Here is a 23221-nt window from a genome sequence, read left to right on the forward strand (position 1 = left end):
TCACATGCTGAAGAAGGGCTACGCCAGCGCGTACACGGATGCACACGTGGTGTTTTGGGTGTATATACACCCACGTATCTCTACGCACACATGCAACCTTGTCCTGGTGCTTTTTCTGGCTTTTCTAGCCTGTGGCCACCAGCTTTGCTTGCCCCCAAGCCAGCGACAGCAGAGCCCCGCAGCCCTGCCATGCTCTTTTGGGTCTTTGGAGACTACGAAGGGTAAACTGGGACCCGGGGAGGGGGGGGGCCTGAAAGCAAACTAATGATGAAAATGTCTCCTCCATGCCTGTGCCTTAATTAAATGCATGGAGAGGCTCGGGGAAGCACATCTGTTTTCAATCTGGAGCCCTTTGATGGCATCAAATGTTCTTTCCCCAGATCAGGGGGGATGGAAATTCTGGGCTGGCTGTGGCAGCTTGGAGCCCAGGCTCCAGCCACCGGGAAGCAGCGGCCATTCCTGGCCCGCAGGACCCTGCCCCTGCCCACCAGCCCTGCCGCCCTGCGGGCCCTGCTGCAGCCAGGATGCGGGGGTACCCCCTGCACCCCCACCTGCCCTCGGCCGGAGGGGCCGGCCGTGCCGGGCCGAGCTGCTGGAACTTCTTGGCTGGCCTGAGGAGCTCTGGGTGCCTGCTCCTCCTGCCTTTTCTCATTGCTGTTTCTCTTTCTGGCCTTCCCTCCCCTGCCCCTTTCCCTTCTTCTCTCTTGCTCTCCTTTCGGCCGGTCTTCTCAGTTCTCTGTTGTGCTTTTTCTTCCTCTCTTCACTATTTTTCTTCTTCCTTTCCTCTCCCGTTCGCGCTCTCTTTTCCATTTCCCTTTGTCGCTTTTTCATCTGCATTTCTCATTTCGCTATTTCTCTCCTCCCGCTCCTCTCCCCTGCCCCGGGTGCGCTCCCCCGGGCCGCCCCCGCCCCCCCTCCAGGTGCAGCTCCGGGTGACGAAAGGTGGGGACCCTCCCCACCCCCCCTTCGCGCCCCTCTCACCCCCTAACCGGGGGCTCCCCTCGGCGGAGCTAACGAGCGCGGCGGGGCCGGCGCTGCCCACCCCGGTCCCGGGGGGGCGCGTAGCGGCAGGGGGGGCCGCGCCGGTGCCACGTCCCGGCGGGGCCCCGCGGGCCGCCCTCCCCCGGGTGCCCGGCGCGGCCGGAGCCGCCCCCGCCGTTTGAAGTGCGGGCGGAGGGGAGGGGAGAGCGGCGGAGGGAGGGAGCCGCCGGCAGCGGGGGCGGAGGGACGGGGCGCACCCGCCCCAGCGGCCCCACAGCCACCCTGCGCCTCCCGGCCGGCGGCAGCTCCCCGCGCCGCCGCCCCGGCGCCCCGAGCCGGCCGCCGCCTCCTCCTCTCCCCTCCGGCATGTTTTAAGCCCGGCTCTGACCGTTCCCCTTCGGGCTTCCCCTCCCGCCGCCGTCGGGTCCCGTCCCGTTCCCCCCCCCCCCCCCTGCGGTCCTTGCGCATCCCCCCCTCGAAGGGCCGGCGGCTGGGGGGGAGCGGGGGCGGTGGGCGCCCGGGGGGGGCGAGGGCAGAAAAGCCCCGCTCGACACCATGGCGTCCAGCTATGCCCACGCCATGGAGAGGCAGGCCCTGCTGCCCGCCCGCCTCGACGGCCCCGCCGGCCTGGACAATTTACAAGCCAAGAAGAACTTCTCCGTGAGTCACCTGCTGGACCTGGAGGAGGCGGGTGACATGGTGGCCGCCCAGGCGGACGAGGGAGGCGGAGAGCCCGGTCGGAGCTTGTTGGAGTCCCCCGGCTTGACCAGCGGCAGCGACACCCCGCAGCAGGACAGTAAGTGCGCCCCCACACCCCCCCCCCCCACACACCCCTTCCATCCCTCCCGGGGGCGAGGAGCCGCTGCCGTGCGCCGCGCTGCTGTGGCAGGCGGGCTCCCGGGGGCAGCCACCGGAGGAGCCGCCGGCCGGGCAGCCTGCGGCCCCCCCTGCCCTTGGCGGGGCCGGCCCCCGGCGGCGTGCGAAAAGGCTTGTTTGCTCCCCACACACACCCCAAAAGCGCATCCCGGGAAAGGGGGAGCGACGAGCTGCCTTTGGCCGTCGTGCCGCACCCGTCGGGTCCCGCACTGCCTGCCCTCGGGGGGGCCGGGGAACAGTGTCGCGGGCCGGGGCGGGCAGGATCGGGCCCGCGGGCTAAGCCCCCTCTTCCATCGCCTGCCGGGGTTGGGGGGGGGGGGCTGAGCACGGGGCTTGGTTGAACAAGGCGCGGCGCGGCTGAGCCGCCCTGCGGCCGCCCGTCCCTCTGGCCCGTCGGGGCTGGGACCGGTGCCGTGGTTTGCGGGACACCGGGAAGCTGCTCGGGGGTCTGGATGGGGACGGGACGATTGTCCGACGACCCGCCCCGGAGCATCGTTTTCGCAAACAGCCCGAGGGTGCGTACGCGGCTCCAAAGTTGAGCCGCCGAGTGCCGATACGGAGCTTCCCCGAGCCCCGGTTCTCCCGGTGCGGGCCAGATCCTGGCCCGGCGGGCAGTGCAGGGCGCAGAGCAGCCTCTGGCCTGCCCGTCCCAATGGGTCCTCGCTGCGGAACGCCAGTAGCCGATAAACAGCAGCCCCGCGACTGCGGGGATGGGCGCCGGCACGTTGCGCGGCATTTTCCGAGCGCCGGTTGCGCTTTTCCAACAGCAGCGCTGTCAGACAGGGCGAACCGCGGCGGAGCGGGCTGAGGCGGGTGTGCAAGGGCCAGCAGACCCCCCCGTACGTTCCCTCTGCTTTCTGGTGGTTGTTTTTTAATAAAAGATAGCCCCGGCCGCAGGAGCTGCCCGCGATTTTCGTTGTGGCGGCCCCCGCTGTGTCTCCCGTGGGGTGGGCAGGGGCCGCGGCTGCGGACACGGGCCCGCTTCCGAGGGACCCCCTCCCCTCAATCCCGGCCCGGTGGGGGTGCCCTGCGGCTGCCGGCGAAAAGAAAAACGAAACGCGAACGAAAACTGCAAACAGTTTCGTTCGCTTTTCTTTTTCTTTTCGCCGCTTCCAACCCCCTTTTTCTTTTTTTTTTCTTCCTTTTTTTTTTTTTTTTTTTTTAACTTCCCCTCGTATCCGACGTGGCTTGCTCGGTATCCCGAAGGAAACCGGTCTGGGAGATGCGGGGAAGGCTTCCAAAAAGGAGCCGCTTCTTGCACCACCGCCCGTGGGATCCCCGAGCATCCCCCCGGCAAAACGCTTTCGCCCGGCGGGGAGGGACCGTCCCGGACGGCTTCGTTGCGGCCGGGCCGGGGCGAGCGCCGCTCCCCCAGCGCTTCGGAACATTTCCCCTCCCAGAACCTGGAAAAATGCAATTTCTGCCTCGAAAAGTGTATATTTTAGCGGGGAAGGCAGTGATTGCAGCTCCCCCCGATTCAGCTCCGTGTGCCGCAGTGCTGCGGCTGGAGAGTCCCCGAGAATAATAACCAAGAAGTTATCCAGAGAACTTTTTGTTGTTGTTGTCCTTTTTTCTTTTCCTTCTATCTACCTCCCCAGTTTCGTTTATTGTCTCTTACATGGAGCCCATTTACTCCTGATGTTGCCCCTTGCCAGCTGCCCAGCTCTCTGGAGCTAGCTTGGTCAGCCTGGAAAAGAGGAGCTGTGTTTCCCCGATAGCCACCCTGCTCTCTGAGCATGAAAAGGACCACAACTCCCAGTCGGAGGGTGTGTTTCCCAGCCAGCATTGCCAAGCGGGGGCCAAACTACAGCTTCAGATAATTTAGAGGTTCTCTGCATGCTGTAGAAGTTTTAATGCCGTTGCAGTGAATTAGTTCTAAAAGTATTCTAAAGTAAGCACACACACACACACACAAAACCCCAATAAACAAACCAAAAACCCCAAACAAAACAAATGAGGATAATTTCTCCTTGGTATGTTGGGCAGAGCTGTCATCTGTGCTTTCTGGTTGTTTCACTGATGCTTTTAGCAGATCCCATGAGTCTCTGTGCCTCAGTTTCCCCACCTATTGCATGTGTTTTGTGAAGTGTTTTGTAGTCCATGCAGGACGAGGACGGTGCTGGAGCTAGGCAGGCAACAGAGGTAGGAGCTTTTCTCGGTGAAAAATGAGAGCTGGTTCAGTGGAAAAGCTAACACAGAGCTCTGTTATTCTCCACGTTACTAAGGGAGAGAAGGTGAAAGCTGTTTGGAGAAATCGCGGAATATGTCAAGAATACTGAAAATGTTTCTCCACCCAGGAGGAAAGTCAGCTAGTCTGTCACTGATTTCTGTCCCAAACTAAGCGAAAAGCCAAATTATTGGCACTGGTTTTGTAATTCAAAATTAAGGGGAAAAGTTTTGACGCAGAAATTACAAAAGGTTTTATTTGGAAGTTTGAGATTGAAGGAACTATTTCACCACTAGTTCATTTGAAAGAGGTTCAGGAGAAAATGTTTCTCTTATTAAAAAGAAAAAAAACAACATCCCTGGGAGTATCTGTGATTATAATATTTACAGGGGAAACTGTCAGCATATTTCAGTGGTGCTGTGAAGCTGTCACTCTCACTGACTTTAGTTCAACTTGTAGCTCGGAAAAACAATATCCTAAATGCTGATACAATTCACAGCAAACCTCCCTGCCTCTGCCGCTTCGCCAGGAAGGCTTAGCAGTCAGAGTTCCTCCTCATTGCAAAACCACCTGTTAAGATACAATCAACTCTTGCTTTGGTAGGAGGGCTTTCACTAACTCAGATTAAAACTGGGATGAAAATGCGGGTCCCAGCTCAGCAGAGGGGACCCCCTGAGCATCCCACCAAAGGCAGTCTGCCTCTGTTGCTCCTGTGCCCTTTGGGGGTGGCAGAAACCTGTGGTGGCCTGTGGGGTTCCCAGAGCTTGTGGCTCTGAGCAGGGTTAATTCTCCAAATCCAGAGCTGGTAAGCTATTAGCTTTTTTCTTTCTTTCCTTTTTTTTTTTTTTTTTTTTTTTTTGTTAAGATAGCATTTTTGTCTTCTGCTTTTCTTGTTTGGTTTGTTTGCGCCTCACTGTTAATGGCTCATAAATTGATGCAGAGAAAGAATGAGCAGCAAGAGAAAAATTGTTATGCTGAGATTTCTTTTGTTGAGGAATGACCCCGCTTTGGTCCGGTACCTGCATAAGTTCTGCGAGTTGGAGTTACTACTGTCCTTAAATTTCTCTTCAGTCTAAAAGCAATGGCAGTTTGGGGGTTGTGCTTCTCTCCCAGGCTGGCAGATTGCACCGAGCTGTCGGGGCTGGTTCGTGGTTAAAGCTGGGGCACAGGCTGTCTGCAGCCCCCACAAATTCTTCTGCCTCGGCGGGCGTTGCGACCCCTCAGCAATGCTGCTCCTTCCCAAGGAAGCAGGAACCCTGCTGGGGCGGCCGGGCGAAGGTGAGTTTCTTTGCTCAGGCTGGGTCAAGCAGAGCATCTGTGCCTGGCTTCAGCCCCCTCTTCTCAGGCAGCGGGTTGAGAGCACCAGGAAGGGCTTTTTGAGCTGGCAAGTTGGTGATGGATCTTGTTGCCGCAGGATTTTGCAAAGAGCAGAAATAGAAACGACTGCAGGAAAGGACAAGTCAAATTCAGGGAGGACAGAGGGTGGCTCTTCACTGCAGCGGTGGCAGCGTCCGACTCGGGGAGCCGGGACTTGGAGAGATGAGCTGGGGCAGAGATAGCTCCATTGCTGCCTGGGCTTCTGCCCTCTGATTCTGCCCTTGCTGGCAGTCCGAGACAGGATCCTGAGCTGAAGGACCTTTGGTCTGCTCTCACATGGCTGTTCTTTATACTTAATTGCCTCTTTTTAATCAGCATGAGGTTGCTGCAGGAGTGAAAGGGTGTATGTAAATATTGAATTATTCCTCTTTTTGCTGATCCTGAGGTTGTCTGTGGTGTTGTGCCTCCCCACCCTTCACACACACCAAAAAAAAAGCCTTAAAAAGAGGTGGAAAAGCTCTGCCGCTGCTTGGAAATGCAAAAAGCGATTTTGGTGGGCTGCTGAGTTGGGTGGAGGGTGAATGTGAGAGGAAGCCCGGGGACAGCTGGAAGGTTTTCTTTGCAAATCTCTGCTTCATCTTCAAGTACTAAGTGGCTCCTTTGTTAGTAAAACACAGCACTTTATTCCCAGAAGATGCTGAGACTGTAGACGGGGATGTACAAAGAATAGCAAGAGGGGGCGAAAAATGCAGGGTAAATTGATTAAATCTAGCAGCTATTTTCTTTCTCTCTCATTCTGCATAGCTGATGGACAAAGGGAGAGGCTGCAGGAAGCAGCTGGCTGCTGATGTCCACAGGTTACACAGAGGTGAGCCGGTAGCGCCGAGCATCCTTACAAGGTGCTACCCAGAAAGACTTTCCAGAAGCAATTCTCCTCTTCCAACACCTGATGTGGAAAAAGTGAGGGTCAGATCAGTATTATTTTTAAGGCACTTGTTGTTTGTGTTACCTGTGTGAAAAATACAACAGCTTGCTTTTTCTTGCAGGAGTAATCTTTACGTGTGTTGGTTGTACTGCGTGTATCCTAGAGGGCTTCTTGCAGGAAAGAGTGATCAGTGTTCACTTGAGTAAAGGCTGAGTAACAACTAACACAGAGCAGTCAGAAGTTTAATTTCTTTCCATTTATCTTCCTTGGCGTATCTATTTAGTTTCACTCTCAGGCTGGCTGGTGTATGGTTATTCCAGCAAGTAGCTCAGTGTTGGATATTTTCCGTGCATCCCTGTATCCTACAGTTTGAAGTGGAAAAACATTTTGTGTTTTTCACATGAATCTCTAGAGCTGCTGAATGTAGGCAAAAGATGGAAACGTGATTCTGTCAAAAACCTGGTGTTTAAAAAAAAAAAAAGAAAAAGGCACCAAAAAGCCAACAAGAAATGGACAATGTACTGTTATTAACAAAGAAAAAAATAGCCATGTGAATTTGAAGGAGGGAGCTGACTCAGTTTGCGAGTGCTGGCCATGTTGCCCTCATTTTGACGGGCAAAACTAGACTTTTATTTGTTTGTGAATTTCACTTTTTTGATCATAATCAGTTTTGCTTCCTGGTTCTCATGGTCTCGTAATTTGCTGATGGTATTTGTGTTTTCAATCCATCCACACAAAGCTTCCAACTTTTTAATTTGAAAAAGATTTTTCTGAAGGTTTTTACTCCCCACCCCCCCTTAATGTAATGAAAAACATTTCCATGAAAATTAGATTTTGAAATATCTCGTAAAACTTAAAGGTTTGGTCTAAACTGCTAGAACACTTTTAATGAACATCAGCTTTCTGTCATCTGCACCGAGTTTCCACTACCAGCCAGTCTATTTTCCATCTTTTTGATGAAGTATAAAGCAGTGATCGCATGGGAAAATATTATCTCAGGGTTAATTTGTGCAATCTCTTACTCACAAGACTCATGGCATGCAATTCAACGGAGGGTTTAAAGACTTGACCAGCAGCCTTGAGTCATGCAAAATCTTTTTTTTTTTTCAGGCTGGTGGAGTATTTCTGCATGGGCACGAAACAGTTCTGCTGCCAGTATTCAGGGGCACTATCCTTTTGCTTTTCAGCAGAGGTGCGACGTGCATCAAAATACGTGATGTTAGGAAGCCTGCAAAGAAGGAGCAGGAGCATGGGCAGTTTAAGCAGGAGGGGCTGGGAGAGTTGCGTGTTTGACAAGGCAGACACAGAATTACAGGACCATAATTCCTTTGAGGGATATATTCTTTTTTTTTTTTTTTACCTTGGTAACCAAGTTCGCCTCCATGGTTTTTGACATCACCAGAACGGCTTGATTGGGGATTACAGGTGTTTATTCCTGGTTGCAAGTTGTTTATGATATATTTAATCGTTTTTGAAACCCATATTAAGTAGCCCTGAGGGAGCTGTGTTCCTGCTGGGCCTCTCTTGCATAATGAAGTACATCACGAGTATTTACCAAGTGTCACAATATTCCAGACTTGGGCCTCTGTTTCTGGGGAGGATGAATCACTGCATTGCTGGTTCCCACCCTACTCGGCTTTCCTAAAGGAGGCTTGGATTTCGGGGCGGATTATGGAGATGTGAAGTGAGAATCACCACCGCCTAGTCGGAGGAGCTGTTGTCCAGGGCTGGATCTGACTTTGTTTTGAACTGTCCTTTCCGCTTTACGTGCAGGGCGCAGAATGGTTTCAACTTGTGCCCGGGTGGTGGAGCGCGGAGCGTAGGTTTTTTAGACTGGTTTCCCCAAGAAGAATCTGCTGTGTCGTCACTGCACATTAGAAATAATCTTCTGACCCCAGTGGCTACTCTGGTGGGGAGAGCAGACGGCTCAAAGGGGTGTGAAATCCCTGCAGGTTTTATGGAGGTGTGGAGAAGGATGCTAGCAGTGCCTTTCTGAGGGGGAGATGTGGCATGAAATCAGCTTCGTACGAGCCGCTGGAGAATCTCTGTGGAGACTGCACTATAGGCTGTGTCAGTAGAAGCTCACAGATGTGTGGATGTGAGTGCCACCAGCCCTATGGTAGGAACTTGTCCTTTGTCACCCCTGTGTTGTGACTGCAGCGCTCTTGCAGTCAGGTCCAAAGGTCCTCCAGGGCAATCCTGCGGTTTCTTACTCCTAGATTTTCTGGCCTGACTCATGTTTGTCATTCCTGCATTGTATCTGTACATGTGTGGTATGTACCTCACCTGCCGGTTCCTTTCGTTTTTCTGCTGGAGCCCACTGGTCTCTGCCACGTAGCTTTAGATGACAGTGTGAGGCAGGGATGGGAGCTCAGCAGAGATGCGCTGCGTGTCTGCTGGGGCTATGGTGGCATAATTCTGAGCAAAGTTACTTTCGAATGAGATCTAACACCTGGAGGATGCTGTTGGGAAGGGAGCAGTGGTGCTGAAGCTGAGGGTTGAGGGCCACCTCCTGCAATGGAAAGCCTGGCATCTGCAAGGATGAGGCTGGGAAGAGAGGCCTGATGAGCAAGCCAGTGAGCATCTATTTCAGCTTACATAGCTTTCTGGCCTCCTCTCTCACCTCCAGAGGCTGAGAAAAGGTTATGCCAGTGTTTAAAGCACTGTCTCAGACGGTCTGGATGTGCCGTGCCCATATGAAGTGAACATTTGCCTTGGGGTGGCAGCCTGGGACGTCCTGGTGCCTTGTGTTCCTGGAAGGGAAGGTTAGAAGAGAGGTGAGGGGAGCCAGCTGTGCTTTTAACAAGTCACTACATCCTATGACAGCATCCAGTTCATATTCCACCCAAATTTTCCCCCATTTCTGGCTAGAGAAAGTTTCCTACAGGAGAAACTCCAGCCAGTCAGCAAGACTGCTGGGCAGGGCAAACATCCAAAGAGCCGCTCAGTATCTGGCTGGGACCCTCTCCACGTCTTGATGAGCTGCTAAGGCAGCAAAACTGCTTTTGCACCGAGTGCTGGAATTCATCAGGAGCCTGGGGACATTGCTTCCTGCTCTGAGCCCACCAGTGGATGAACTTCTCCTGTGGCTTCCTTGACCAAAGGAGAAGCAGAGTTATCCGTGGCCCTATGCATCTGGGGCAGGACAGAACTGCCAGCAGCAGCTGCTCAGTGGGCAGGCTTGGAGGAGAATGGCATCCAGCTCTGAAGGGGACGAGCAGTCCCAGGGGCACTGGGAACAAAGCAGAGTGCCTGGAGGTGATGGAGCAGGGTGGGTGGTAGCAGAAGGCAGCGTCTGAGTAGCTTCCAGCCCTCTCTTGTAGCCAGTGTAGGTGCTGGACCAGCCAAGGCTGGGTGGGTTGTGAACCCATCAGAACCCTTAGCAGCCTGCTGTTTGCACTGTTGTGTTGGTGGCCACCGCAGGACCGATGGGTGAGTTGAGCTGACACGCAGCCGGTGTGCCGGCAAAGCCAGGAAGACCTGCTCGGTGCTTCTGGAAATTATCTTCCCTTTTGGAAGCTTTGCTAATACGACCCACGTTTGGAACAAAAAAATAAATAATAAATAATAATAAAAAAATCACGCTTGCAGCTTTCAAAGAGCCGTCACTTCTCTGCGTCAGCTCAGCAGAGTCAGGGCTCTGCGGGGATGGATTGGACTTTAATAGGGAAAAGTGCCTGAGCCGTAACAGTGAAAAGAGAGTGTTAATGCTCTGGGCCTGGTGCTGCAGAAAGGGCTGCCCTTGCCGGTGGCTCTGCAGGCAGCTCCTGTCCCCGTGAAGTCTGGGCTGGTTTCCCATAAAGCTTTACAGAGCTCTCTCCCCACCCCGTGGCTTGGAATGCTGGTAACACTTCATACCAGTTATCCTTCTGCATCCTGCGCAGCATCTCATTTCCCCCAGGATGGAAGGTACAGAACAGAGGTTTGGGAATCCAGCACCAAGTTCCTGCTTGGGATGGATGACTCCCGTGCTGACAGTGCTGGAGAAAGCTGGTGACAAGTCTGTGTCTCTTTCCTGAGCATATTTGCTCCCATTTGGCACAGGGAAGCCTGTCTCTAGACATGCTGGTAGCACAGCTTGTCTAATCTTGAGTGCCTGAGGTTGTCAGAGCAAATGTATTGGTGATTTCGCAGAGAGAGAGAGAGAGAGGAAAAAGCTTTCAAGACCGGTCCAGAGCCAAGCTGTGCATCCTGCTGCCCTCACTCTGTGTGCTGATGGGAGTCTGTGCCTCTCCATGGATCAGGGATGTGGGAGCCAAGGTGGTGGTGGAAACACAGGTCTGGATTTTATGTGCACAGGCGAGGCAGCCTGCTGGGGGGGACGTTTGTCTGTTCCATGTGTTCCCCAGGCAGTGCAGGTTGCTTTGCTTGGCGGTACTGCCGGGCAGGGTTTGTGGGCAGCGGCGTTTGCTGGTGCTGGGAGCAGCCTGCCCAGAACAGGTGTGCACCCGAAATCTAAACTGAAATAGTAGGGCTTTTATTCCTCCAAACATCAGTGAGGTGGCTTAGTAAGATGACCAGCCTGTCTTTTATTGTTCCAAAACGCCTTTGTGCCTTGGCCACAGAGTCTTGAGGTCGTTTGTGTTTTTTTCCTGCACACTTGCTGCCATAACTTGACCAAGTTCACCTCGCCGTGCCTCAGTTTTCAGACCTGTGTAACTCGCTTCAATCCTGGCCCCTCATTAGGGGCTTTGAAACCTGCTGGATGTGTGTTGTGTAAGAGCTTGGCTTGAACAGCGGTGAGGGAAGATTTTTCCACCCCCAGCAAACTGCTATTTCTTCTGCCTCTCTCTCTGGAATCGACCACCTCCCGTGTTAATTAACTGATTAGCATTGAGGAGATCCCCTTCCATGAACCAGAGCAACTTCCAGCAAGTTTGTTCCTGCAGGAAAGCCACCTTCTCAGGTGCACCTGAGTGCACCCCCTGCCCTTGGGGCAAGTTTTGTTTGCTGCATGAACCCTTCCATGGGGTGAAACAGTTTTTGGTGGCAGAGTTTTGCATGTGGACTTGGATCTCCTGAATGTCTTGAGATGGCTTGAGCTTTTCACAAACCCCAAGGATGGAAAAAGCAGCACGTGCTGGTCAGCTGGAAGGTCCCTGGAGTGTTTGGTGACAGGCAGTGAAATTCCCAGTGGCTGGTTGGGACAGTCGTGCTCTTTTTCTTGGCTATAGCCTAGTCTTGAAGGTTTGGCCAAAAAGATCTTTACTTACAGTTTGTTTCATTTGGACAACTGCTGATACGGCTCATGGAAACTAGGGGAACTGCTCAGGAATAAGTGCTTGCAACACATTGCTTGTTTGTGATTTTTCATTGTTTCTCCTTTAAAAAAATATAATAAAATCAGCTAATCAGTAAAAAGAAACAATCACCTGTGATTTAGAAGAGAGATCTCTCATTGTAAATAATAAATTAGTGTCAGGAGACTAGGCAGACAGAATGGTTGATGAATATCCTGCAGGCTGAAAGTTGTTTATCAAGCCTGTTTGAAGACTTATGACTAACAAGCTCATTTACAGAGTTTGGAGTCTGTTCATGAACCGTTCTCCAGCTGGGAGGATGTGGGAATCATCAGAAAATGTATTCACAAGTTACTCGATCATTTAAAAAAACGATCAAACAAACAAAGACTGGTTTTTGGAAGGGAACTGTAAATTCCTCCTCCCCCCCACTGGGTTTTCTGAGGCATTCCCGTTAGGAAAACGAGGGGCCCAGAGAAGAATGAAGAACCCCACGTCGCTTGCTAATGACCTATTTTGGTGCGAACCCTTCCTCTGAATGCCCTGCCACCGGCCAAGCCCTCCAGCTGTGGGAGAGCGGGTCCCCCACGGGACGTGCTGTGCGAAGTCTGGTCACGGGCATCCGATGAGACGGATCCGTCTTGTCTCCACCAGTGATTCCCAGTGGGGAGATTGGGCTTGCTGAGGGAAGTGGCTGCTCTTGCTCCTCTGATGAGCTGACAGAGCAGATCTCCTCCACGTCACAGCCCAGTGCGTTTCTGCATGGTGCCTTGTACAGGAGGGTGGCACAGGAGCCAACCTGCTGGCTGTAAAGGGGGATGGATTTGGTGTAAGGAGCCTACGCTGGAGCGCTGTGGCTCCGTGCCCTTGCCAATCTGCTCGCCTGGTCGTGAACCAGTTTCTCCTGCTCAATGCAAAACACCGCATCTTTATGGGGAGAGACAGATGTTTTTTACCCCCAGCATCTCCCGTAGTTCTGCCGTGTTTGTGGAGCATCCTCTCATTGTGCTCAGCCGTGGAGAGGGCTCCAGGTGGGCTCCATTTGGCAAACTGCATGTCGAGTGAGATGTGAACCAGGTCGGAAAAAGTCCCAAGAAGAAAAGCAGCAAGGAGAGCTTTAGTTTAGCTAAACTAAGAGAGCATCCAGTTTAGGAGGAAAGAAGAGGTGCTTAAACTGAAGAAGAGGAGAGCATAAATTGATCTCCAAGCCCACCTACTTCTGTTGCAGCAAGGGAGATGTAAGTGGGGCAGTAGGGAAATGTGTTGTGTGGATAGGGAAACCCTGGAAGAGGTGGTGTGAGGCTGCTGTGAAGACCCCAAGCACAGATCTGATGGAACACACACATGTGAAGGAATAAACGGTGTAGAGCTCGTCCTGTCTTGGGAAGGGAGTCGGTCCCCCAAGTTTCAGTGGCTGCATGACTTTAGTGGGAATGTGCCTGTGTGCTTAACTCTGCGTTCCATCTGTCCTGGCCAGCACAATGGTGCTGCCTCCAATTTTCCCCTGCTTTCGAAGCAGGTTGTTGTGCTATATTCAGCTGGGGTGCCTGTGGAGCAGGAGGGACCCATCCAGCTGAGGGAAGGCGTGGATGGGGAAGGGGCACGGTTACTGGAGGTGTCCCGCTGATGGGAAACCAGGCAACAGATTTTCTAGATGTGCCTTTTGGCTTGGTCATTGTGGGCTGGAGGTAGGTGGTGTGATGGAACAGACAAACTGGTATGTGATTAGCAAGAAAACCGCCCTGGACAGCTGCCCTTCACCAGCCTGGGCAGGTTCGTGTCTGCCTTTGCGAGTGCTGTGTGCTCCTCTGGCCAGAGGTAGTCCACGTCTGGAGGAGCTTACAGTGAGCATGTGAAGCAGGCACCTTGTTCTCAGAGGGTCGAAGCACTCTGTGCAGAATCCTGATTTTCTCACCGGTGGTGCCAGGCTCTCTATTCCCTGGCCCCAATCGCTGCACCCACGGTGCTGCTCTCCAGGCATCCTCAGAAGGGCTTTGCTCTCAGCTGTGCTTCCCCAGTCCCCAACTGGGAGCATTTTTGCTCGTGTGACTTATCACTGCCCTTCTCTGGCCAGGCAGTGCTGAGAGTCCTTCCAGACATTTGCAATGATGGATTTGAATCCCTATTTCCATGATGCTCTAGAAAGAGGTCTCCCCCCCACCATCACCTCTTTAATCCATCAGAGAAAGGTAAAATGAGAGCCAGTGGCTGGGAGCAAGAGCCAGGCATGCATTCAAAGGAGGTAAAAACCATGCATTTTTTAACTGTGAGATGCTATGTAATCTCTAGAAATAACTCTGGAGGAGAGCATTGGCTTCTCCATCCATGAATGTCTGGAAGCCCTTTTGAAAGAGCTGCTTTTGTCAGCTGTGAGTTATTGGTCTCACTGGCGGGGTAACTGGGTGAAACGCTGTGGCTAGGTCTTGCACAGAAACCGGCAAACTGATGAGCTGGGCTCTGGCTGTGGGATGGATGGACACGCTGCAGCATTCCTCCGCCATTCGATGTCAGGAATATTCCTGCCAGGAAATTGGATCACAGGACCAGATGGAGAATGCAGATCCACTCGGTGCGAGTCTGTTTACAGGTTTGAACCAAAACATAGTGAGAAACACAAAAGAAAAGCAATGTCCTCATCTCTGATCATAACTCAGGCCCTTCTTATGTGAACCAGCTGCCATGCTCGTTTATAGGACAATCCCCTCTTCAAAATCCTGCTGTTTAGGAACAGCAGAGATAGGAAAGCCTCTGCAGAGCTACAAAGGGTGAATGTCAGACACTGAAACAGCGCAACTTGCTCTTGTATTTTGGGACCTCTCCGGAGTTCACTGTGGCTCTGAAGAAAACAGGCTGTTGCATGAGATTTCTGGTATTTCTGGCCAGGTTGACATTCCATGTGAACGGTGTCTTTTGCAGTCGCAACCCTGTTGGCTTTGAGTGAGATGAGGAAGACAGGGAGAGCTGCAAATCTGATCAGTGGTGGGGAGAGGGATAACCATGCTTGGCATCCTTGCAGGACAAAGGGGCTCCAAATCGGTAGGATGGGCTCCCTGGGAAGGTCAGAGGCGGCAGGGCTGGCACCAAGGGAGCAGAAGGGTTTGCAGGGCTGCGATGATCGGAGCCATGATTCACCGCCTGCATCCACCACTCCATTTTGCGCTCACTTGCCACTAGCCGGGGAGGAACCCACTGAACCAGGAGTTCCCAGAGGGCTGTGGAAAGGCTGCTCCCTAGGGAGCATTCATAGCACAGAACCCTCGTGGCTGGTCCTCTGCTGTGCCATCGAGTCTGCTGGGACGGGAGCCTTTCTCCACCCTACCAGGCTGGGCATTTCCCAGCACCAATGCTCCGTGCTTGCGGCCATGTGCTCATGAATACGCTGTTGGCCAAGAAGGATGGAGGTGCGGAGGTTTCCAAATGAGCTTTGTTCCTAGAAGGGACATTAAGTAAAAAATGTGCCGAGAAACGGTTTGGCAAATGGTTTGGTATGGAGGAATTGCGCTTTCCTTCTGTATGATTAATAATGGGGATGGGGGGGAAAGATCAAAATAATCAAATTCTTCTTAAAACTTTGTTCAGCTGAACCATGTTCAAAAACTCAGTCTGGGTGTGAAAAGTCAGAAGGTCTCTGAATTTATCCCAGATTGGCTCCAGGCAGGATTCAAGCTTCTGAAAAAAGCCTGGCGTCTCCATGAGCACGTTAAGCCTCCCTCAGGCAGTGCTGTGGCCATGGCTCTGGGGCATTTGGTGTCACTGTGCAGTGCTTGGGTACGTCTCATCGTACTTTGCAGCCAAGCCAGGGACTGGGGGAGTCCTGTCTGTGCTGCAGAGAGCATCCCTAGAGACCACCATCATCTTCGCCCAGGTTCTTTGGAAAATGCATCTATCTGCTGCCACAGTCAGGAGGTACTGTGAGTCAGGAGGCACGCATGCGAGTAGGGTCCTAAACTGGCCGTGATGTGGCTGGATTGTGCTGCAGGCTGTGCCCTGGCTGTTAATCCTGCTTTAGGGCAGCTTCTCCGTAAGGAGAAAAATTCTTGCATGCCCAGTGTGGAAGAGGGAAGCAGGTACCTCCTGGGGGGAATGCCCACCCTGAGCCAAGCCTACCCTCTGAGAGAGTTGGGAGGATGCTCAACCCACCAGGGTCAAGGATGTTGTCATTAGGTAACAGCAGAAGCTGCTTGGGAAGTTGTACTAGACTTCCCTTTAACAATGTTGACAGTCACAACGGGCGAAGAGGAGGGCACCTTCCTACCTGAAAATGTAGCCAGGCACTTCTGGGGTGGATCGCTTCTACACTGAGAAATGCAGATTCTGTTCAGCTGCAGCAGGCAGGAAATTTCTGTCAGTTCCAGCTGGAGGGGGGAAACCTCCTCCAAAATAAAGTAATTATGGAGAAAGCAGATGCTTTGAGTAAATACTTTTATTCTGTTTTTCATTTAAAAGCAGCATCTATGTTGGGGCGGATGGGGATGATTTTATAAGCCTCAAAAATGGAAAGAAAGCACTTGGACTTTTTTTTTTTTCCCTTTTTTCCCTTCTCCCGAATTTGTTTGCTAAAACTTCTTTAAGTCCTATTAGAGATCAGCTCCAAACAGGCTTATAAAGTAGAGAGCCGAAAGCCGTCAGTTGCTGCCAGTGGCCGTGCCCGGTTGTGTTGGCGAGGTGATGCTGTGGGAGGATTCCGGAGGCTGTGGGGAGGTGCTGGGGGGGCAGAACAGAGGGGCTTTGCTGTTATTCTGGTGCCATCTACTGGTCCGAGCCCACAGAAGGGTCTCTGGTAGCGGGAAGTTGGAGGGAGACACACAGGTGGACCATGTGGGGTGGTCGGGTCCTGCAGGAGCACGGGTGACTCGCCCTCCCTGGGCAGGGCACGGGTGCAGTGGGTGCTGCACTCCCCATCGCCTCGATCTCTGCTTTCTCCTAGTTTAATAGTTAAAAAGACTGGCACAGCCGTACCGAAACCTGGGGCTCGGGCTGCCCGGTCTGAGCCCTGCTCTGGCTCAGCAAAGAAGATGGGGGTTGTGATGCGAAGGGGGCAGCCGCTGGCAGTGATGCTCCTGCCGCTGTGCGCCTCCAGGTTGGGACAGCCATGGAGCAAGCGGGGCTGCGCTCTGCTGGCACATCCCTGCACTCGGTCAGAGCAGCGACGTGCTCTGGTCTGGGTTCTCAGGTACCCTGTGAGAGCCTGGGCTTGCCCAGCTGTTGGGCTCTTGCTGCTGGCATTAGTAATGCCTCTCCTTTTACTGAGCCACCAGGTTTTCAAGAAAATTGTAGGGGTTGAATTATCTTCACAGTTCCTGTTGACATTGTGGTGAAAATTGGCCAGCAACTCAGAAACTGCCAGGAGGATCAGAGGTGAAGAGTGTGATGCGTTGTGAGTGATTTCTCCGGAAAGCCAGTTGAAACCAGCTGGGGAAGCTGGGCTGCCCTTTTGGAAGGCACTTCCAAGGGGTTTGGTGCCCAAAGCAGCACACCCAAGGATACAGTCTCCTCTCCGGGTGCCTGGCTCCTGCGGGAGGCTGGTGCGAGCTCTGTCCCATGGCTTCTCCGCTGTTGCTGCCTCTCTCCTGCCACACGTTGCACGTTGGCTTTGCTCTGCCGATGGCTGGGCCGGCCCGTGCGGCATGTCCCTGGGGAGAGGATGTCCTCTCTGTTGTGGCTGCTTCAAAGGGCCAAGGCCCGTCTTTGACTTGCTTCACTCCAACGTGGCACACCATGCTCTGGGCAAGACACAGCCTGCCTTGAACTCAGCCGGCCCAGGGAGCAAGGAGGAGGGAAAGCCCAGAGAGGGTAAGAAATCTTCAGTGGGGTTTTCCAACAAACTTTCCCACTATTTTTTTATTTGACAGTTGAAAGGCAAGACCCACAGCGGGAGACCTCATAGCTCGAGAGCAGTATCTCTGCCATGCAAATGTACTCTCTGCTCTAGCAAACACCGGAGGTATCACCCCTTTGGTTACTATCAGTAGTAATTTCTTAAAATGCTGCGTTCCAAGCCTTGACATTTCCCAGGCTCATTTTCACTAATGATTTGAGAGAAGTCAAAGCCCTTTCTGTGTGAAAACCGGAGGCATGGGGAGTTATTGGATACAGGCTCTACCTGAAAACTGGAAAGGCTGATGCTCATGTACCAGGGGCTGCCAGGTGGGAGAGGGTACCCCAGAGCATCCTGGGCAGCTGCAGGAATTTTGGGGCAGCCTGGCTTGTTTCAGCCAGTGCTGGTAGAGCTACAAGGCAGGCATGCGGTTGGGGTGGATGTGGGCACTCATCTCTCTGGACATGGCTCTGGGTGAGTGCAGCAGCAGGTCTCCCAAGGCAGGTGCCAAGGATGGGACTCTTGACCTTGGCCATAGGCTTGGCAGGTAACCAGAAAGATACTGCCTGTGCCCAGGGGTAAGAACTTTAGTATTTTATTACCTCTGTGCCCTGGTGATAGATCCAATAAAACTGCCAGAGCAACTGCAAAACAAATGCCTGAGCAACAGTAGAGGCTTGTGGAAGAAACCTGTGTGTCGTACCACAGCCTGGGCTCAGCGAGCAAGAGGACTTGAAGTCATCTGTGCGTGAATGATAATCATCAGGAGTGCTTTTGCCTCCCCTGTTTGTGTAAGGGAAGATCAGAGTGCTGTTAGTCAGGATGACGTATAGTATTTGTTTTAGTAACTCATCCGTCCTTCACTGGGGATGAATTCTCCAGCTTAAAAGGAGCTTTTCATTTCCAGCCGCGGCAATCCTCCTTCTAATGCTGAGAACAGACTTCGTCAAAATATTACTTGGGTTTACTTTATGTGAAGACTTGGGTTATTCTTCCTCTTGCTTTCGATGCAGTGAAGTGTCTCTATGCATCAGGGGCACTTAAACTATCTGCAGAGTAAGAGCTGGGAGCAGTCCCTGCGTCCGCTGTGAATTCGGCAGGGGCTTGTTCGGGAAGGAGCCTGCGGCAGCAGATGACATGTGGTTTGATATGCTGCTTCCCGTCAGATGTTGGGAAATAAACCATGATTCTGATACAGTCATTTGACAATGTTGGCTTGGTCTCCCTGTGGAGAGGAGAGTAAATTTACAAGGCCTTTTTTCCCCTGACAAAAAGCTAGGCGAGGACTCCAGGGTCTGCCCTGTCGAAAATGCCGTCTGATTTCTGGAGCGGGAAATGGCCGAGGTTTTCCTGGGCTGTTGCCTCAAGCTGGGCATTGCAGCCTGTAGTTAGGCGCTGGACTGCAAGTGGCTTCAGCATCAAAGGGCTCTGCAGATGGCTGTAGCTGTCACACTTCAGCTTTTAAGACGGGGCCAGCTGGCTAACGATAGACCATTACAACCAGGAGGCCAGCTCTTGCCTGGCTCCCTAACAGAGTGCCCGAAGCCTTTATGGCAGGACTGTCGCTTACCACATGAATATGCTCGGCCGGTACAGTGGGACCAAAGTCCAGTCCCTGCATTGCTGTGACTCCTTGAAGGACTGTGGCTCTTCATTCTTTTTTTAATTTTTTTTATTTTTTGTTAAGCTCCAGATTCTGGGCTCGTGTGAAAGCCTGGGTTAAAAAAAGTACATCTCTGCCAGTGTGTGAGAGTCAGAAGGATGAGACTTGTCCAGCTTTGAGGTTAAAAAAAAAGCAGAGGGTGCACTGAGAGGAGGCACAGTCTGTGCAGAGCCTGTTTGGATGCCAGTCTCCTACAGAGGCAGTTGTGCGATTCTCGGAGGCTCCGACTTACGGTCTGTGAACACGTAGGTTGGTCCCGTGTTGGCTGCTCCTGCTGTGCGTGAGCAACGCTGGGTGGCACAGCCGAGGCAAAGCTATCCTCTCTCCCTGAGCCTGGCAAAGACTCACAGACACGCTTAATTTCAAGCCAAGTGACAATTCCTCGGCTTGCAGGAGCAGGGGTTAACTCAGAGTCTGCAGATGGCACGTGGGTTTTACAGGGGCTGGGGCACATCTTGCTAACACAGGGCACCGCAGCGGGCTGCAGCCATGTGCAAAGAGCCTCTTTTTCCCCCTTTTCCTTGTTGTTGCTGCGAGTTCTGCCGGTGGTTAAATAGCCTGCCAGGGCAAGGGAAAGGAAGGGTCTTTTCCCAGTCGCCCCCTGTCTTTGTAGTGTGTGGCTCAGACTCAGGCTGGGGAATGAAGCAGTCAGGTTCTTGCGGAGCATGGGGATGGGAGCGTTTTACAGCTCACTGTGCGGGCTCTGGCTTTGCCGCAGGAAAACATGGCTCAGGCTGGCGTCTCCAGAGCCCGCTCTCACCGCCCAGGTGGAGCTTGTTTCTGGACCAAGAACCTCTGTCGCTTTTTCCAGGTTAACCCAAGATCACACTGCCCGGTGCATGGCGCCGGCAGCTGAGCGATGGTCTGTGCCATGCCCACGCGTACGCACTCCCCGTGTGCTCCGGTGTGAACACAGCGCTCGTCCTGGGGAAACACCAGGAAGGTTTCCTGGCTCTGGGGTTTTCTCTTCTGGAGCGCTCAGCAAGCCAGCCTGGAAAGAGGTTTGAGGGCCTGGGGAGTTTGCTGGCAGAGCTCTTTCCTCCGCTCGGGGGGGAGGGAATAATCCCGCAGGACGGGGCAGTGCAGCTGTCTCTTGTCCTGGCACACAGCTGAGCTGCGCAGGAGCAGGAGGGGATGCAGCTCCCAAATGGCCACATCGGGAGAGGCGCTGGGTGACCCGTTGGGCTCTGTGCCCTCCTGACCTTTACGCGCCGTTGAATTCAGTCTGTCCCGGCTGAACATCAAGCCCGGAGGAATGGGGCGCTTCCCTCTTATTCCTCATGAGTACTAATCAGCTGTGGGGCTAGCGAGTTTGGGGTGTCTTGCTCCAAATGGAACAAGATGCTCTGCGTGGCACAGAGGTTCTTCGCAGCCTGGCTAGAGCCAGCGCAAGCCCGGCTCTGCTGGCCGCCCGTCAGCTCTGCAAGGCCCTTGCAGAAACCAGCTTGCTGCGTCCCGAGCCCTGTTGCTGAGCTTGGCAGGCATGTGAGCCGGAGGGATGGGGAGAGGAGCATCACCAGCCCCAGCCCTGGCAGTGGCCCCCCCGGCAAGGGGCAGGCAGCACCGGGTCCCCAGCCCCCCTGCCAAACTGGCAGCTCGCACCGAGCGTCGTAGCCGAGCGTGTTTGCAGCGTTTCGTGGGGCATAATCTGTTGTCATCGAAGCCGATGGCAAATTCCGTACTTTCTGCAGCTGACGCTAAATAGATCTTTTGAAGGTTGTAATTTCTTGTTTAACCAATGCCAGTTGCAAATACTTTGTGCAGAGGAATAACCCCTTAGCGCCAAATAAAATACAGTGGAAGTCTGTGGCATGTTTTTCAGCGTATTGTTAGTTACAGCCCTCCTGACAGAGCACATTCTATGCTGAAGATAAATGCTTGGGAGTCTCTTGCCAATTTATGTCCGAAAGGGCTTTTCTTGGATGTCCTCTTCTCAGTGGAAAATGCTTTTCTGTTTTTCCAGCAAACATTTAATGAGCTGTGCTTAAAAGAAAAAGAGGACCTATTTCAGGACCAGACCGTTCTGCTTTAGTTCTCTCCAAGGTGGTTCAGGGCTCTTTGGGTGCTCTGATCTTTGTTACACCATGTTGCATGGCAGTGGTCTTTGCGTAGCAATTTGCGTGTTCCAGGACCTGCAGGGGGGATGTTTGGGTCCACCCAGCACCACCCCGTAGTGTCCCTTGTGCCAAGGATTGAAGGGTATTCCCAGCTGACCTGTCTCAGAAAATCCAGGCTCTGTCCAGGCTGCAGGTACAGTTGTTGGCATATTAGGACACTGGATTCTCATGCTGGGATTCCAGTCTTTTCATTTGAATTCCAGTTCTGTGACTGAGGGAGAGCCTGGAGAGCCGGTGCGAGTGGGCTGGGATGCAGGGCTGGTTGGAGGCTGTGCCTGCAGGGATGTGGGCTAGCAGTGGCCCGTGGCCAGGAGCTTCGTGGCTGGCTGCTCACGGCTGCTCGCCAGTCCCAGCTCGGCATTGCTGCCAGCACTTCCAAGACATGCCTGGGCCCTGGGGCTGGCAGGAGAGGGCGTTTGGCCTGAGCCGTGGTGGCCATTCCTGGTACCCCCTTCTGGGAGATGTAGGGAGAGCTGCACGAGAAGAGGAGGGAGGAAGCCACCTCTGACAGGGAGTCACTTGCACACTCACTTCTGTGACTGTAGAGGTTGGTGGAGGTTCCAAAGTGAAGCTGAAGGCGCTCAAGGTTTCTGTGAGCAGCCAGGACCAGCTGAGCTTTCTTTCCTAGGGACAAGATGATTTCAGAAGCCCCCTGACAGGATGCTGTTGGTGGAGCTTCTGGAAAAGCTCATCCCATGGTTGCTTCTGTCTAAATCAATGCAGACATCCAGGCCTCGGGATGATGGTTCAGTAGGTTGGTGAGGCTGGGGGAGCTGCAGCAGTGGGGTGACCTGAGGCCCTATGCGGGCGATGCTGTGGCTGACCCAGAGGGAATCGAGCCTGAGCTTCAGGAGCAGTGTGCCTCATCGGCCTGGGGAGGTGCCCACAGGGATGTGGTGGTGCCCGTCAGCTGCTGGGGCACCGTTAAACCTTTCTTTGGAGCACCGCAAATCTGAAATAGGTCCATCTGCCTTCATTTATGAATCAAAACTGACAGGTTTTCTGCAAAGGGTTAAAAGCAGAGGCAGCATCGATGTGGAGCCTCACATTGCTGCTGGCACTGACCATGGCTAAGTAATGCGGTCTGCAGTACTCACAAATACACCAGCTAGCATTTGCGTATGCAGCTGAAATGAAATAGCTGCTGTGTACCTTCATACCATACACTGAAAGTGTTTTAATTACTTGCAGTTAATTTATTCTCCATGCTGTGAGACTCAACAGCATGGATGGCATGATTGTAATGCGAATGCATGCCATTTCTGATTTATTTTGAAATTATTTGCTTTTTGTCTGCACCCCTGTAAGTACGGGACTACTAGATGTGTTATGACAGTGTGGCACAGCGTGTCCTCCAAGAGCGGGATGTCTAAAGAGACAGGCCAGGCGAAGCAGGGGAGGAAACGGAGGCACAGAGGAGCGGGCTGGCTTGCCCACAGTCCTTGAGAAAGCTGGAGCCAGCGAGTTTCCCTGGTTGCCAGATCCCACCCTGCTCCTCTGTCTGCTGTCCCCAGCTTTGCTTTTTTGCAGGTTTTGTTGCCATCTCCCAAAGCTCTTCCCCCAAACACAGCTTCAACGAGAGCTGGGAGCGTGATGCAGGCTCCAGGGATGCACATCTGGCAGAGAACTGGTGAAGCTGAGTCATCAGTCCACCTCTACCCCAGGGCAACACTGAATTTGCACATGCTGTTTGACCTACTCCAGCCCTGACACGTGTTCCTGTAGCTCGTTTTAAGGACCTCCGATGGTGGAGAGATCTGGACACTATACACTGATCACCCCTGTAATCTGGAATCTGGTGGAAGGTGATTTACTTATTTCAGGAAGGCTTTGATCTGGATGGTTTTAAACCTACACTTACATATTGCGTTGAAAGTGGCCCTGGGGCTAGGCATGTTCTCTCTAAATATTCTCAGACCTCATTGTTTTCCTAGTGCAAAACATCACCTAACTCCCATAGGTTTTGTTGAACAGGGTGTTTTTAATTATTTGGAGAACGTGTTTTTTTCAGGTTTCCATTGCAATTCATATTCACATATTAGTGTTTCTTGGCTTACAAATACTTTGTACTTGACTTATTTTTACTTTAATTGTTAGTAAAAATACACATAATGAAA

The 23221-nt window shown here is 53.0% G+C and overlaps 1 protein-coding gene across 2 annotated transcripts in view; it reads left to right on the forward strand.

Annotated features, from left to right (window-relative positions):
- The first annotated feature begins 1207 nt into the window (after window positions 1-1207).
- Window positions 1208-23221, forward strand: part of PRRX1 (paired related homeobox 1) — a 43140-nt gene continuing 21126 nt past the window's right edge. Inside the window, exon 1 of one of the 2 annotated variants that reach the window (XM_055815795.1) lies at window positions 1208-1777. In XM_055815795.1, coding sequence (XP_055671770.1) covers window positions 1537-1777 — 241 coding nt within the window. In that variant the 5' untranslated portion in view covers window positions 1208-1536. The remainder of the gene's footprint in view (window positions 1778-23221) is intronic. The other variant, XM_055815794.1, reaches the window with a different exon arrangement.

Source organism: Falco peregrinus, chromosome 10 (genome assembly GCF_023634155.1).
Source record: "Falco peregrinus isolate bFalPer1 chromosome 10, bFalPer1.pri, whole genome shotgun sequence".
In the NCBI taxonomy this organism is placed as follows: Eukaryota; Metazoa; Chordata; class Aves; order Falconiformes; family Falconidae; genus Falco; species Falco peregrinus.